The sequence below is a fragment of the Vigna unguiculata genome, chromosome 3, assembly GCF_004118075.2.
Source record: "Vigna unguiculata cultivar IT97K-499-35 chromosome 3, ASM411807v1, whole genome shotgun sequence".
Classification (NCBI taxonomy): Eukaryota; Viridiplantae; Streptophyta; class Magnoliopsida; order Fabales; family Fabaceae; genus Vigna; species Vigna unguiculata.
The window spans coordinates 56,097,579-56,115,226 of record NC_040281.1 but is presented as its reverse complement, the minus strand read 5'-3'; the positions used below and the strand labels follow the sequence as shown (position 1 = coordinate 56,115,226).

Below are 17,648 nucleotides of genomic sequence, written 5' to 3'. Positions count from 1 at the left end.
CTTGTAAAATTAATCGTCAATTTTCAAAAAATTAATAAATAATTATATTTTAAAAGGTAAAATTGATATTTTGAAAGGAGAACACAAAAGAGAGAATCATGTCTATATATTGTTATAGATTAAATTTGTTGTTAATTTAAAAGGGGCAAAATTGATTCATTCTAACCAAAATTTGGATTAAATTAAACAAAAATAATGAATATAGGTATTAAATTGAACAAAAAAAATAACACGTGACATAATTATGACTTGATATGTGAATAATTTTTTTAAAATTTTAAAAAATTAAAAAAAATTCAGGAATTGACACGTAGCATGTATTATTCAAAAATATTAACTATTTAAATACCATTATTAAAAGAGACCAAATTGACCATAATTTAACAAAAATAAAAATTTAATTAAACACAAAAATAAAAACGAATAAAAACAATGAAAACAGGGACAGTGTAAATTTAATCTAATTAAAATTATGAGAGAAGTTTCTTAATAAGATCACAAGGCGGTGGTGAATAGCAAAAAGGAGAATAAATGAAGGTTCAAGAACACCGGGCCCGTGGGCCCAAAAGATAAACATACTATTAAATTGAAAATAAATTGATCCGTCCCAGCCGTTTATCTCGGATACTTAAACCATTTTCGCGATTCCGTACCCGCGTCGAAGACAAACGAGACGAGTAACAATCATCACGTTCTCTCCATTCTCTACATTTCCTCGGACGGGTTTTCCTTCGCCACCAAGATATCTCTCTCTTTCGTTCTTGTAGCTTTTAGTTCTCTGCGAAATCCTCCATGTTAGAATCAGAGGTTCACGATTTATCGGACGACGCAGATTACGCCGCGTCGCAGCAACAAGTAAGACCGTCGCCCTTCTAACTTCACGATTTCTGGTGACCTTTTTTTTTTTCGATCAATTTGCGTTTCAATCAGGGTTTTCCGCGATTCAATTGAATACTCCATTCATGCACTGCCTTTTATCCTTAAAGTTGACTGACTCACCATTTTTCTTTTCGGATTGATTGGGATTAGGGATCTGCTAGCATGATGCTGCGGAGTGACAGTACCAAGAACTCCCCTCGGGAAGGTGCCGAAATTGTATTTATGAAGGAAAATGTCGCAATTCATCCGACTCAGTTTGCCTCTGAAAGAATCAGTGGAAGACTGAAATTGATTAAGCAAAGCTCGTCTTTGTTTATGGTGATCATTAATCATTTTAGTTTCTTTTTTGGTCTTGTACTAATAATTATTAATTGATGCAAATGTCTTCTTGCCGCTTCTAGACTTGGATACCTTACAAAGGGCATAGCTCAGAGGCCAGGCTGTCTGATGATGGTAGTTTACATTCTGTATGACTTTCCTTCCCTTTGCAACGTGATCTATATGTTTAATTTTTTTTTTCATTTCATGCTCAGAAAGAAACCTCTATACCATAAAGGCGGTGTCCTTCACCGAAATCAGGTCCATCCGGAGGCACACCCCTGCTCTTGCGTGGCCATATATCATTGTTGTTCTATCATCAGGTGAATTACTCTTTATGAATACGGTGGGTTTTACATGTTTTTTTTTTTTAAATGATTGTTTTGTTCTATATTACTCTTCTGGCCTTCTATAAACCAGGTAGTTTATCTTTTAGGTGTATTTACCCATATCTTATATGGAATCAAGAGGTACACATGGTTTGATAATGTAATATCAAATTGGTTACAGGGTGTTAATTCCAGTTATTCTGGGCATAAGTTCAATATCTTGGATGGATGATAAATAATTCTTTTGTAGGGTAGGTGACTTAAAATTTCTACATGTGTTCTGCCCTTTTCTGGTAAGATAACTGATGTGCTGGTGTACAATTCATCTGGATTTTAATCTGCAGACACTGCATAAGTGGATACCCTTTCATAGAACTCAAACTTGGTTATTAACTGACTTCTATATGCCTAACAAAAACCGGAAGGGAACCTAGTCTAAGCATTCCAGCCTGATTGAGTAAAAAGCTAACTATCTGTAAACATTTGAAGTGTTGTCTAATTGGTCTAGCCTTGTATAGCACTGGAAAATTTTATAGAAGGTTCCTTAAAGTTGGTGATAGAATGTGAGAAAACGATAGATTTTTTTTTTTTAATGTGCTTGAGAGTATTTTTCACTCAGCAGATTGATCAGTTTATAATAAGAATGGTTATAAAAATACTATGTAACTACTATTATTTTTAAGAGAACCTTTAAAATATGACAATTTCCTAAGATAGGTATGTGGAACTCAGCTAAATACCAGCAAAGCTACTTGGAAGGTTAATAAACTGTAAATGCTTTATTTCAAACATAGATGAATGCATCTCAATGTGATTTATTGTGATGCATGGATGTAGGGTCAGTAATTTTTGAAAATTTTAGGTAGGGCTGCGAGAGTCTTTGATAAGAGTTATTCTTGTTATTTTTAGAGGACAAGATGTTTGTGTTATGTTGCATAAGAAAGTCTCAAGAAGATCCACTAGACATTAAGATGACAAGGTTATCTAGATGTGAATGTTCACTTTAAGAGACTCAATGAGAAATAAGAGAATATTGATTCAAGATAAGTAAATAAAATGAACAAAATGACAAGACATAATCATAAAGGATTGGAAGCAATGAACGTAAGAACATAAAGGAATTTGAAATGAAGAAACAAAAGATGGAAAAGAAAGGGAATGGAAGATGATAGGAAAGGTGGGATGACAGTTTGGGGATGGACCAACCCAAGATGAGTGGTGGTTGCCTCCACTTGAACCAAAGTTGAAGATAAGATCAAGGGATGGGCTCATTCTCAAAGAGAACTCACAACAAAAAATGGCTATAATAACTTTACTTCTTCATTCAACAACTCTTTACAAGTGGGAAGAAGATCCTCTTATAAGCTAAGAGAGGGACTTCCTAGCAATAATACAAAGATGAGGGATACTCCAACAAAATCACAAAGTATCTTTCTAGAAGCCTAATAATGAGGGAAGGTGAAAATTCTCATTTGCAAAATCTTCAAAAAGTGCATTCTCTCTCCTTCAATTTTGCATAGTGGTCCCCACTCCAAGATGCTCTCTTCTCCACTTTCATGATGCTCTCTTCTCCACTCCTAAGGGTGTCTTCTTAGCAAAACTAAGGGTGTAGTGAGTACATTCCCTTGGTCTAGCCTCCTCCTAAGCCCTTCATTCCTCTAAAAGGTGACAACCTTAAAAGGGGAGGTGCCACTAGTAAATCTACAAAAGTCATGACACAAACATGAGTCTATAATTTATTTAAGGCAAAAACTAAGCAAACTAATAGAAGAAAGGTGAAGAAACCTCCCTCCAACCATGCTTATTTTCCTTAAACACTTTCCTCCATCCTTGGTAGGGGTTAGGGACTCATCAATCTTGTAATATGATAGTTGAAAAATAAAGTTTAGTGTATTTAAAAATGTTGAATAACATATAAAAAATGTCATATCTTTCCTTTTTATTCATAACGGCTGAATATGGGATTGAAATAGAGGAGCAGTGGGAGTGGTTCTCAATAATGCCGATAGAAGGCAAAACAAGGCAAAACAGTGCATGCTTTCCTACTATGGTATAGGGTTCAAAATTCCATTTTTACCCTTGAAATATTGTTTGTGGTTGTTGGGGAGGTAAAGTATTCATGACAGTTACATCTGTTTTGACCTTGATTCCTTCAGACATTATAGGGGTACTTATTATCCTTCTTTCTTATGACTTTTTCATTAATTTCATCATCATCTTTTACTTTTTTGGCTCATTACAATGTTTGTATTGCTCGCAGTTTGATGGTGATTATTGTGACTTATTGTTTATTATGATTTTTTTTTATTTATATATGTAGTATAAATTATTTTATTTGTATTATAGCGTTTAAAATAGCAATCATTCCGTCTCCTGCTATCATTTTTATTGTTTTCATAGTTAGCTGATTCATGCGACTTTCTAAGATTGAGTTTGTTTTTAATAATATATGTCAGAAAATACAAGTACATGTTTTTGTTTTTGATGATTTTTCGAGTCTCTGTACATTTTTTATGCTGGCTTTTTAAGCAGTCGGTGTATATTGTTGCTTTCTATACTATCATGAGTTGTTTTTGCCAATGTTGGTGCACCAATGCTTGTAACACCAATTACTATTAACTAAATTTGAATAACTTTGAACCTTTTCCAAGTATTTGAGTACCAAGCTGTGATTTCTACCATTGATCTGTATGCTCCATTTGTATGATTAAATTGTTTTGTCTTGTCTTTTTATTTATCTCATGTTGAACTTAATTGCCGGCTCACTCTATACCTTATTATATGATGTGTTCTACTATTCAATCTTGTCTGGATAAAATTTTGCAGGACTTGCTTATCCTCCACTCTATTTTTATAGTGGAGGAGTCAAAGAATTTCTTGCTACAATAAAGCAGCATGTTCTTCTTGTGAGGTTAGCCTCATATGCCATGCCTCTACTGATTTATTCTTTTTTAATTTTCTTTTTTCATTTGTAATTATTAATAGTGCCATAACCAATCTTATGTAGCTAGTTGTTGATCCTGCATTTGTTTCTATGGATTTATATGATGTTGTTATTTCAATGTGTGAACATGCAATTTGGCAGTGTTTAATTGTCAGAAAAATTATTTTTATATGATATCATTATGTATTATGTGCAAGAGTTAACCATTTTTAGTCATGAACAAATGATGAGGTATGTGCCACATTCATGACATCCTAATAAGTGCAATGATTTTTTAGATGATGGAGAATCATCATCAAGCGCATTTTCTACACTTGTAAATTGTAATTTACAAATTTACACTAGCCTTTTCCTCCTTTGTGCACATCAAGATCACTCTTTAATGCTGCCGTTATTCTTATATTATATTTGCAAGACAAAATGATATTATATTTGCAGCACGTTTCTATGATTTCTTATTCAAGGTTTTCATGCAAATTTCTTCATATAATCTTATTCTTATGCCTAATGTAGATCTGAAGAGGATGCCAATGTATTCCTTGTAAATGATTTTCAGAATACACTTCAGGTATGAGTGGTTTAATTCAATTGACTTTGTTTGGTTTTACAGCTGGATCATAGATTCATACTGTCTTTTGTGGATTGAGAGCAATATTTTGCAAAGAAGGAAAATTTACATCAGTGATAGAAGATCATAAGCAACTTGTTCCTCTTTTGTTCTCATTCTCACAGTTCAAATGTTAATAAATAGTTGTTCTTGCTTGAAAAATGAGATGAATGAAAGTGCTTATGTCTATAATTCCCTTAGGTCTGTGAAGGCCCTTTTTTATAATAATTAAATATCAAGCCACTTAAATTGGGTTGCTATATTTTTTCTAAACATTTGCAATGACTTCCAGAGGACTTTGTCTTCCTTGGAGCTGCCCAGAGCTGTTCCCATTGCATGTGGACCTTCAAATCTGTCTGTTGATGAATCCGTTCTGAATGAGAACCAAGGAAGGGCTGATAATGATGTCAATAATGGAAGTTTTAGTGCTACTCAGTTCCCTGGGAGACCTAGTCATAAAGTAGATCCTGCTCGAGACCTCTCTATTCATGTTTTAGAGAAGTTTTCGCTAGTCACAAAATTTGCCCGAGAGACAACATCACAACTTTTTGGGGAAAACCATAGCAATGGATTCAGCGAGAGGAGGACCCATATCCGGAATAATCTTGATCATCCTAGGAAGTCTTCCCACGCTGAGGAAAAGACTTCTGATGAAAGTTGTGTTGCCTTGGATTCTCAGGAGGTTGCCTTGGATTCTCAGGAGGTAACCTATTTTTCTTGCATCGCAACTGTACATTTTAGTTTACAATCTGCATGAAAACTTGTTTTTTTTTAGGCACCAAAATTATTTTAATTAGAAATGTTTGGTGTGCTTTCTTTGTTGGTATCTTCTACCCTGAACATAATTAACTTCCAATGAACAGTGTGGCATTGAGTAATGAAATCTGATGTGAGATGGAGGCCGTTGCGAAGCTTCTGATCTGGGTTACTTTAATAGTTTCATTGGCTACTTTCAAGATATTTCATTAAACACAAGGGTTTTAATTTGCTGAGGCAACAGGCTTCAATAAGTGTTTCATTGAAGAAAGACACAAATATTAGAAAAGGATAAAACAATAATTTTTTTTTACTATTTTGCATTCATATTTAAGGTGCTAGGGTTTGTTAAATGTCACACTGACTTATTAAAAATGACCAGTTAAGTCAATTTCCTTGTCCATGTGTTAAGTTGGCTTCTGTAAATCTGTGTTAAATAATCTGAAATTATGGAGGTAATATCATAGTGTCTACTGTTATGAAATTGATTTGGCATACTTCTTATATTTGTAAAAAATTGCTTGTCCATAACTTTTATGAATAATCTGAATTTTATGGAGGTAATATTATATTTAGTGTCTATTTTTTATTGATATAGAATATTGCTGATATTTGTAAAAAAATTATTTGATTTTGGATACTCTGCTTAAATTTGTATAAAATTATAGTGTAATTTCCCCTTGTTCCCTGTTACACTGTATAATATTAATTATATGGTCTTTTGTCTGTCTTCTGGCAGTTTGAAAATTTATCATTAGTATGGGGAAAACCACGGCAACCACCTCTAGGTTCTTCAGAGGTATGAAATGTATATTTGATATAATAGGTATTATTTCTTATACAGGCTGCTAATATCATCATATTATGTATAAGGACATCTCTTGCATATACTCTTTTGCATGATGGCCATTGTAAACGTGCAATTTTGCTTATTGTTTCTTTTGCAAATGATGCAATTCATTGGTAGCTAAGGCTTTTACGGAGAAACAGAGGATAAGCCCCTGAATAATTGTAACAAAATAACTATTAGCTAACAACAGTTAGTTGGTTATTGTTGGATGCATGGTTTATGAGTACTGTGCAAATCACTACAATATCTTCAGCTTGGCTATACAAGTTTCACTTGAAGTGTTTGAATGAATCCCACAAATGAATTGTGCAATACTTGCTATAGGTATTGCTTGAAAGATCGTCAAGTCATGCATTATGTGATTCTTGAAAACTCTAATCGGAGGAATCATGTCAATTCTTGGTGGTCTTCTGCCCAAGCTCTAAGAAGTGACCCAAGAAAGCATATGCTGACCACCATCATGGAATCTGTCATGTGATAGATGGAGGAAGTTGGAGATACCTGTTTGTTGGGAAAGACGCATGTTGTTGGGTTAGCGAGCTGAATTTCAGATTGAGAGGAGTGGTAGAAGGGGAAAAGATGCACGCTTTTATGGTGGCTTTAGGGGTAGAAGCCTTAGGATGATGGTACCAATGGAGGGAATCTTGTAAGCCAAACCCATCTTGGCAACCGATCAAGAATGTTTTCATTCAAAGATTCCATCCCACTATGATGAGAAGTCATTTTAAATTGCTGTTAGCTCTGAACAGGCCAGATCTGTGAGCTGGTTATCACTCAATTTGAATGATATTTAGGGGTAATGGAGGTTTTTTAAGAGTAGAACCTGATGGACATGTTCTTGAATAACGTGAAGAATAAGATGCGTGCAGCAGAGTTGAAGCCTTATGAATCAAGAAACTGTCAGAGAGGATGAGCAAAGCTCAAAAATAGAACTTTGCAGTGGCGAGCACAGGAGGCCATCTTGGAGGAAGTGAGCTAGTTCTTATCAGATCATTACAAATAATAGATCCAATGGGGACTGGAATTTTAGCATCTGAAAGTGATTTGTATTAAGGAGTACTGCCTTTCAAGAGACTGTTAGAAGCAGAAATACGAGAAAAGGTCAGAAAAGGGGAGTGTTTCACGGTTAATGAGAAGTTTGGACATACCCACGTCTGCAAGATAAGCAGTAGAGAAGACTATGAGAGAATGGCACCCACCGTGGAGGTGTTAATTATGCAGAAGGTTCTACAGATGGTGGGACTAGTTGGGAGTGAGCATTAGATATTGAATTGCACGTTGAGGACAAGTTGGGTTTTTTAGGGGGGATTGATTGGTTACTGAGGCCTCGTATCAAGAGTGTCTAAAGTAGGGAAAATAGGAGGGACACAGGATAAAACTCTGAATAATTCTAACAGATAGAAGCTACCTATAAGTGGTTGGTTATTAATTGGATGGGTATGATAAAAAGGGAGTGGAGTTAAGAAGGGGTAGGGGTATGATAGTTGATCATTGTCGTTGGGCGCATGTCTTGTAAAAACTGGTAATTCAGTTTACGTGCAGGCAATAAAGAATCTGTCTTCATGTTCTGATCCAGTTGTTCTTAGCAATCTAGAAGGATTTTTTTTTCATGGCAATAAACTGGACCAAAAGTTAGATGGTCAGTGTGATGGTTTTAGTTTAATTGTTTGCAACATTCAGTTAGCTTTCTTGATTTTACTCCCTCCCACACAGATGCTGGATATGATGTTCTTTGATGTTTATTTTATCCTTAATTCATGTTAGTAAAATAAATATTGATATAACAAATTTTAATATTTTTTTATTTTCTTCACAAGGTACCCTACGTTCTGTTTTTGAAAGCTGTTGCTTCCCACCCGATTTACGGGATATAATAACTAATATATTTAACATTTTTCATTCTCACGTGAACTTCAAGGAATTTGTGTTACAAATTCGTTTTACATGAAAACTGAAAATGGCTGAAACATCAAGGAGTTTATTTGTAGCTTATCTTGTTAACTTAATTTTTACTGTGTTGGAAGGGAAAATAAATCAACTGCATCACGAGGGAGATTCTAATCCTTGGAAATGGAGAGTTTGGAATGGAATGAAAGCAACTTCGACACATTTTAATTCATGTGCATGGGTGGTTTGCATTCTTGTATTAGTTTTTTCGACCTGAGGAAGCCAAAATTTTTACTATCAGAATTTTTTCTGTCTGAAAAATCCATTAAGTTGATGGTATCATGGATAAGACTCTATTTGGGTGGATGATTTGGAAGGGAAAAGTGTTGGAGGGTAAAATTTTCGTTTTTGATTTGATAGTTGTCCCTTTCATTGATTTCTTACTTGAAATGAAATATTTTTGTTTCTTCTCTCTCCCTTCCAAACCTCCATCTCAAACATATCCTTCAATTATTTTTTTTACCATACTGTGCCACTAAAGGAGCATTCTGGAGATGGGGTTACAGCTTATATGTTAGTTTTGATGATCCCCTTCATGCAATCTTAAATGAAATACTTTCATACTGCAATTATTGAAGTGATACACGTTTCTTATTGCCATTCTGATTGCAAGTGTTGAGGGAAAACGTTTGTGTTATTGTGTAAAAGATTTATCCTCCAAGTATTCAGTTGTTTGCTAATTATTATTGGGATCAAACATCTGCAGTGGATTATCTTCTTGGATTCTGAAGGGCGAGTCACAGATTCAGAAGCTTTGAGAAAAAGAGTATTTTACGGCGGACTTGATCATGACTTACGAAATGAGGTTGGTTTATAACGTATGTAATGATTTTTAGGCTAAGCATTTTGATTAGAGATTAATACATGTTCTTCATAGGCTAAAGCTTATTTATAAATTATAGGTTTGGGGTTTGCTTTTGGGATATTATCCATATGAATCAACATATGCTGAGAGAGAATTCCAGAAGTCTGTTAAAAAGTCGGAATATGAGAACATAAAGAACCAGTGGCAGGTTTTCATTAGCTCCTACATTCTTTTTCGTTGATGTATTTCTCTTTCTGCTTTGATATTAATCACTTGAAAATTGTTCATTTATGATAAGGTGGATGGAATTAATTGTACGGAGGTCTGTTTCCTTTTTAATACTTTGGATCCCAATGTCACAAGATAGTCTGCAATACCTTTACTTTATAGTTTGTTTGCCAAATATGTAAATTAAACATCCATGAGCTTTAGTATATTGATGCAACGTATGATATAAAATCAAATATGGTTGTAAATGAATTAGGTTTCGATCGGACATAGCAAAACCAGTTGTACATGCGCTTGCATAAGGTGAAAGATTTTTTTGCCCTGGAACCATGTTTGATCCAATATTTCAGGGCAAAAAATTTTTTTTTGCCCTGGAACAATGATCCATGAGCTTTAGTACATTCTTTTTAGTTGATGTATTTCTCTTTCTGCTTTGATATTAATCACTTGAAAATTGTTCATTTATGATAAGGTGGATGGAATTAATTGTACGGAGGTCTGTTTCCTTTTTAATACTTTTGATCCCAATGTCACAAGATAGTCTGTAATACCTTTACTTTATAGTTTGTTTGCCAAATATGTAAATTAAACATCCATGAGCTTTAGTATATTGATGCAACGTATGATATAAAATCAAATATGGTTGTAAATGAATTAGGTTTCGATCGTACATAGCAAAACCAGTTGTACATGCGCTTGCATAAGGTGAAAGATTTTTTTGCCCTGGAACCATGTTTGATCCAATGTTCCTTGGTTACTGCTACCCATGTTGAACTTTTTGCATGGAACCATAATGAAAAATGGAGCTTATAATTGATTACATACATACCCTAACCCTACCAGTTACTCAAATATGATGACCTTGTTGTGACATTGTTTTTCCTCTAATTATGAATTCTAATAATGTATTTGTCATCTCTTGTAATATTGTTTTTCTGCTTAATTCTATATGCTGTCAGCTAAGTTCAAAATATATTTTTATAATTTTTTTTCTCTGTAGAGTATATCCTCAGCACAGGCTAAAAGATTCACAAAATTCAGGGAAAGGAAAGGGCTTATTGAGAAAGATGTGGTAAGCTAGTGGAACAGATTTAAATTTGAATGACTATAAATGAACAGATAAATGATGCTAATGCAGTTTTAATTATCTTGTACTTTTGAAGGTGAGAACTGATAGATCGATCCCTTTCTATGAAGGGGATGATAATCCAAATGTAAATATTCTACGAGATATACTGTTGACCTATTCATTTTACAACTTTGATCTTGGTTATTGCCAGGTAACTATGCCGTGCATTTTAATTGCTCTGAATATTATATATTTGGATTACCAAAATTTTGATCTTTTTCTTTCGGAAGTTGAGTCCTCATTTTTCCTTAAACAGAATATGTATGTAGTCACTACAGCAGGGACGGGTATCTTAATGGCTATTATCTTCTTGAACCATGTCTATTTTGAAAACCATGAATCGTTATGCATCTTATAGTTTTCATATGCTGTCTTACCCCTTTCCTCCTCTTGTTAAATTAAACAAATAATATGTTATGTATTCAATACAACAACAAGGAGGAGTATCTTTGTGGCTATTATATTCTTGAACCAATTATATTTTGAAACCTTGAATCATTAGGCCTCTTTATTGTTTTCATATTCTGTCTTACCCCTTCTTCCCCTTGTTTGATTAACAAAGAATATGGTATGTATTCACTACAGCAAGGAGGTGCATCTTAATAGCTACTATCTTCTTAAATCAATTATATTTTGAAACCACAAATCATCATGCATCTTTGTTTCCAAATGCTGTCTTCTTCCTTCCTCCAATTCAAAAATTGGATTATTATGTCATATGGGTAGGGAATCTGATTTACATGCTGTTTTTACAGGGAATGAGTGATCTTCTATCTCCAATATTGTTTGTAATGGATGATGAATCAGAGGCATTTTGGTGTTTTGTTGCTCTAATGGAACGTCTTGGACCCAATTTTAATCGGGATCAAAACGGCATGCACTCTCAACTTTTTGCATTATCTAAGGTTGTTCTCTCCCCTTTACAAATCATTCAAGCATTGCATCATTAGTCGTTATTTATTAGACTGTTGTGTTTGTATTGGTTAACTTTACACTACTATGTTTTTTTTACACTCTTGCCCAACTTAGTGGGGTAAAGGGTGGCTGTTGTGTATAAATCAAATTATATTATGAATTCATCATGCGAGGCATCAGCACCTCCAGTGGTAATCTTAAATAATTTCAATGTAGACTCGAGAGATTAGAAATTACGGGTATTGTTATGATTTTCATATTTTTTTTGGTAGTTAAAAGGTGGTTCTGGTTCTGGTTCCGACGTGCTATATAGCTAGCGTATGGTGATTCCTAACTTTTATGAAAATAATGAAATATAACAACAAAAGCCTTTTCCTACTAGATGAGACCAGCTACATGGATCAAACAACAACTCTGCTTATGTTTTGATCTGTTGTAATTGTTTACATAGTTTGGCCCCAACCTAGATACCAGAGGTAAGCTTTTTCAGATCTGAATAACGTTTGTACATGAACATTTAGACTTTATGCATAAAGTCTTGCCCAAACTTCTATATCTGTAAATACATAGAGATTAGTAACCAGGGACAGACCTACGTTGTAATGTAATAGGCAACACCTGATTATTTTAATACAGTATGTTTGTAAATACATAATTTTGAGTTATTTTTTTATTTATTGATATCTCGAGATTTAATTACACATTTTATTATTCAATTATCATCATTTTGCAATTATTATTGTTGAAGATATGATTAGGTTGAATCTAAATAGGGATACAAAATATATTTAACAAATATTTAAGGATTTTCTTTTTTTGTTACCTTTATTATATTGTACATGATTAGAAATAGATCAGTGTGTTTATGCTCATAATTCGCACAATTCCTATAATTCTACATGGTATTAGATTAGGGTTGGATCCCCTGTATTGCCTTTTTATTTTTTCCGTAGTTAATATTCTTTGTGGTAAACAGTACTGCAAACGTTGTGGCTTCCAATCATAGTCACAGTTGCATTGCCCCAGCACATCCCTCCAACCACCGTTGCTTCCTGGTCAATGACCACGGAACCAGCAGTAGCTCCTTACACTACTTGACACCCGCAGTTTGACATCGTTTTCATTGCTTCTTCTGTTGACAATGCATCTCTTGCTGCTAGTGATAACTCTGCTGTGATTTTCACCACCATAATCCCTTGTGAAAATCTCATTGGTTCAGCCAACTACATCATTTGGGATGGCTGTCAAATTATGGTTCCAAGTCAAGGGCCGGTGAACACAACCGAGGCGATGCAGTTCCTCCATGAGAGGAAGGTGGCATGTAAGCTTCACGCGCAGAGCATCAATGAAGACAGACATGGTGCGTGGCAGGGCATGAGATTGCTTTAGGCTTCGGGACCGGCGAAATTTGGTCGGTCAGAGTGGCGATCCAAATCTGGTGGTTACCGGAAGAAACTGTGATGGTGGCCAATGGTGGATGGTGACAAATCGGCAGTGAATAGTGACTGACAACATTGGACAATGTCGAACTGCAGTGGACAGTTGCAGATATTGGAGGACAGCAGCGAACGGGGTGACTAGTGCCAACAAACAAGGAGACACAGAAACCAGAGTGGGATCAACCAACTTTGATACCAACTTTAAGATTCAAACAGCTTAAAGGACCCCTCTCTTAATCTTCTAGTTATAATGAAAAACTGATACAAGAATCCTTGGAAGATTAAGGAACTGCATTAGACGCTAGGTGCAGAACTAGGTACAACTATAGGTACAAGATGTTCCCAACACTCTACCCCTATACCTAGACTTAATGATAATACATAGATGTAATTATTCTAACACCAATAATGTTCATCAACTCTATCGGTGTGTCCTCTCATGGATCTTGAATACTTGACTTGGTGCATTCCATCACTTTAGTCCCTTCAATCACAGGATCGGTAGCCAGTCTCTTTTCTTGCAATTATCGATATCAATTTCTTTGCCTTATGTTACTCTTGCATTGATTCATTAAAACTTGTTGCATTGATGAACTTACCCTTTTCATAATCTTACTTAAATTGTCTTCTTTGTTCTTGGTTGCCATTTCAATTTGCAAACTTGCTCCCTTGTGAATAATTTTGTTCTTTTTAGAGATTGGTTTGTCAAATGGATGACTTGGGCAAAACACAAGTATATGGGATTGTATCATCTTTCAGCATCGTTTGCTTCTGTCTGTTGTACCTTGCAGATCTTGCTCATCAATGCCTTGGTTATTCCAATTTAGAGAAGCTGCTTATTTAGTTCCCAGTCTCTGTTCACTTAGTTAGACTGTGAGTTATGCCAGTTAGGAAACAATGTTCATTCACATAGTCCTCAAGTCAATAAATGTGTTGCATCACCTTTTTGTTTTAGTTCACTTCAATATTTGGGGGCCTAGTCAAGTATATTCAACCGTAGAATATTACTATCCTATCACGTTTAGTCATGACTTTTTAGATTGATCTTTGGTTTTTCAATGAAAACTCGTTCTGATATTTTTTTTCTAATTTACAAAATTTTTGTATGGAACTATTTCTCAATTCGGGCCACCCACCAAAATTTTGCACATTAATGCACACATGTTTTCCCAATTTCAGTCTTCTCTCAAATTACAGGGCGTTCTTAATCAAACTTCATGTGTTTACTCACCATATTAGAGAATGGTGTCACTAATGCAAAAATCGTCACCTAGTTGAAATAGTGTATACCGTTTTGTTTTTTACTACATTGTTCCTCTTGTATTTTGAGATCAGTTGCATGCCCTTGACTATCCTCAATAATCAAACGTTGTACTTCATTTTGTCCATGACAAGACCTTTACCTTGTTCCTCTCTGGTCTTAGGTTGTATAACATCACTTATCTGTGGAATCTATCACATATTCTAATATCATCATTAATTATTTGTTTGACTCCAAATGACTTGTATCCATATGTGCTTTCTTTTCAAGTCTTTCCATTAAATACACTGTAGGTGAATATTTTCTTTATTGTGAAGGTCAAATTCTGTTGTATTCCTTTGACAGAATGTTCTTATAGTGGACTGAGGTTTCTAGGCATGTGATATTACGATCCAACTATAAGGTCTGGACTTGAGTCCAACATTTGAAATTTGATATTCTAGTGTAGGGTTTATAAAGCCTTAACTACAAGTATTAAGTTTTTTTGTTATGGTTTCCCCAAAGTTCTTATCAATGGATATCGAAGCTTACTGTCATTTCTCTCAATTGCAAATGAGTGTCGTTAGTGCAGAGTTAGCCTGCGTGGGTGTGTCAGGCCCATGGGCCACGAAGCATGTTGGGAAATTAGGAATCTAATTGCAAGGGGTATGCAACACTGGAAATGAGATTTTGTGTGGGGTTTATATTTCCTGGGGCTTTTCGTCTAAAATGACTAGCTTTTGTTGGGGTGGTTCTTCAAGGTTTTTATTGGTAATTGTGTTGGCAATTGTAAACCCAAAATACTTATTTGCTTCATATCGTTTCATGAAACTAGATAGCAGAATAGGAATTTTATTCAATCGTATTTTGACTTGAGCTTTCTACTGCCCGTGTTTGATGGTATGGTGTATCTAGCAGTCACATCCCGCCTTATTTGCTGCATCTTTTAGTAACTTGGTCTCTACACTCTTTATATGAAATTTGGTACTGAGATTTATTACTGTTGCTTTAGCATTCAGAACTGATACATTTATTCGTTGTTGCAGTTGGTGGAGCTGCTTGATAGTCCATTGCATAACTATTTTAAGCAACGTGACTGCTTGAATTATTTCTTTTGCTTCCGCTGGATTTTGATTCAATTTAAAAGGTTAGATTACTTAAATTGTTATGCTTGTCACCATTCAGTAACTTTTGGTGCATATTGTATTACATATGATGTTAATGGTCCGGAGTTTGTGTTTTAAGTTTAGTTATTTTCTACTTACCTTCTAAAAATAGATTGGATATATCAGCACTACCGAAGGCAGTTTGACTATAACTAATAGTTTTCTGGATAGATCCAAAAGATCAAACATACCTCTGAAATTTACTCTTTCGGTTGCAGCTAGTAGTTAATCTCAGTTTGTGCCGCTTTCTTTTTGTGTCCAATGCTCTCTTACACTTTGAAATTATCGTGTTTTAGTTCTAAGATGTGTCAGAAGGATACCATATTCTTGAGAGCATTCCAGACAGAGAGAAGAAGCACCACCCTGTCTGATTAGAGTGACCAATAGTTTCATTGTGTTATCAATGATGAACAACATTTCTTAGGTTCACCAAGTCTGGTCTCTTTTTATCTTGATAGTTGTTTCCTCAACAGTTACAGAGAATGTTGGGGTTCCTATATAAGTTTAGTTCAAAGATCACATGGTAGGTGATTTTACTCGTGGAAAATATATACAAATTAACTTGATGTAAGTTTTGGTACTGTTATCAGTTTGCTAATTTGCTGGCTGGTATAGCCTTGTGTAGAGTTACCTTAAGCATTTTATATACATGCTTTGACAACTAAAGAATATTGATTGATATCTCAGGGAGTTTGAGTACGAGAAAACAATGCGGTTGTGGGAAGTTTTATGGACACATTATCCGTCTGAGCATCTGCACCTGTATTTGTGTGTGGCAATCTTGAATCGGTATCGTGGTAAAATAATTCGAGAGGAAATGGACTTTGACACCCTGTTGAAGTTTATTAATGAGCTAAGTGGTCACATCGACCTTGATGCAAGTCTGAGGGATGCGGAGGCTCTATGTATATGTGCTGGTGAGAACGGTGCTGCTTGTATACCCCCTGGAACCCCACCGTCGTTGCCTCTAGATGATGGTTCTTTTTACGCTCTACAAGATGAAGTATTGTAAATGAATTCACTTCCATAAATCCTTTTATGATACCTGAATATATCAACCTCATTGTGTATTTCCTGATTCGTTTCAAATATGTTAGCATATTAAATGCATTTCTTTAGCTATATTCCTGCCTTTGGTTCATTTATCAATTGCCCAATTTATTTATCGCGGTCCAAGAGTTGAATACATTTCTCTCGTGAAAAATGATACCATAACTCATTATTTTTTAATTTCCATCTTTTGTTTCTTGACTTAGTTTAGTGTGGACTGTTATTAATGTATCACTGTTTTTTACTTTGAAAGAAAAATGGTCCACATTAAGTCATGTTAGAAAATAAATAATTAGAGTAAAAAAAAATAGGAATCATAGTATTATTTTTCTCTCTCTTTTACCACGTGTCAAATGCAAGAAAAACAATTCACATTAAAAAGTGATTATTTATATTAGATTTGCGTGTGTATATTAATATTCGAGAGAAAGATATAACTATATCTGATGGACGAGCAAGAACACCCATCCATGATCAAAGCCGGGGCTGTATTTATTCTTCGGAGTTAGTGCAATTGACCTGGATCATTGAATTCTATATTTATAGGCTAAGTAGAATTCATTCAGAATTACTGCACAAAAGTTATTGGATGATCTCCCGATAGTTTTATCGATAAGTAATCTTTGTCGAAAAATTTAATCAGTAATTAATATTTGTCGAAACGTCTAAGGTGTCATTTTTAGTTGGATATTTCTTCCAATTATGTTTTCTTTCTGTTGTCTATAATGTGAGTTTGAAACTTTGTTAATTGAGTCGATGATTACTTAAGTTAAATGAGTTGTTGATGTCTTTGAGAAAGTTTGGAAGGTCTTTTTGGTTGTTTTTCCTTTTGATGTTGGAGGTCTACATCTTTATGGTTTGTTCCAGTGGTGGTCGGGAGGAATACAATGCATCGTGCTAAAACGTCGCTCGTACGACTTCCTTACACGATTGTCTCCCCATCAAACGAGGCCCTTTGTCCCACTCCTACACCGCAACTTTTCTCTGTTTTTCCAAATTATTGTTAAAGATGTTTCAAGAAAAATAAAAAATATAATAAATTAAGA

General features: G+C 34.8%; 1 protein-coding gene across 2 annotated transcripts; it reads left to right on the top strand.

The window, feature by feature from the left end:
• Window positions 1–605: 605 nt before the first annotated feature.
• Window positions 606–16,674, top strand: LOC114175738 (TBC1 domain family member 17). 2 transcript variants are annotated; one of them, XM_028060526.1, is made up of 15 exons: window positions 606–855; window positions 1,030–1,197; window positions 1,281–1,332; window positions 1,413–1,520; window positions 4,353–4,437; window positions 4,984–5,038; window positions 5,370–5,759; window positions 6,573–6,632; window positions 9,337–9,435; window positions 9,533–9,643; window positions 10,664–10,735; window positions 10,827–10,943; window positions 11,548–11,697; window positions 15,433–15,533; window positions 16,240–16,674. In XM_028060526.1, the coding sequence occupies exons 1-15, from the start codon at window positions 793–795 to the stop codon at window positions 16,562–16,564; spliced, it is 1,956 nt and encodes a 651-aa protein (XP_027916327.1). In that variant the 5' UTR covers window positions 606–792; the 3' UTR covers window positions 16,565–16,674. The 2 variants fall into 2 exon arrangements, with proteins under 2 accessions (XP_027916327.1, XP_027916325.1); XM_028060524.1 differs by having other exon boundaries at window positions 5,370–5,780.
• The last annotated feature ends 974 nt before the right edge of the window (window positions 16,675–17,648 follow it).

What these genes read in the sequence shown, in the direction of transcription:
- LOC114175738 (XM_028060524.1), top strand. Translation starts at nt 793, where the DNA reads ATGTTAGAATCAGAGGTTCACGATTTATCGGACGACGCAGATTACGCC. An exon ending in AAAGCTCGTCTTTGTTTATG is followed by an intron (nt 1,198 to 1,280) that starts GTGATCATTAAT and finishes TGCCGCTTCTAG; the next exon opens with ACTTGGATACCTTACAAAGG. An exon ending in AACTTTTTGCATTATCTAAG is followed by an intron (nt 11,698 to 15,432) that starts GTTGTTCTCTCC and finishes TCGTTGTTGCAG; the next exon opens with TTGGTGGAGCTGCTTGATAG.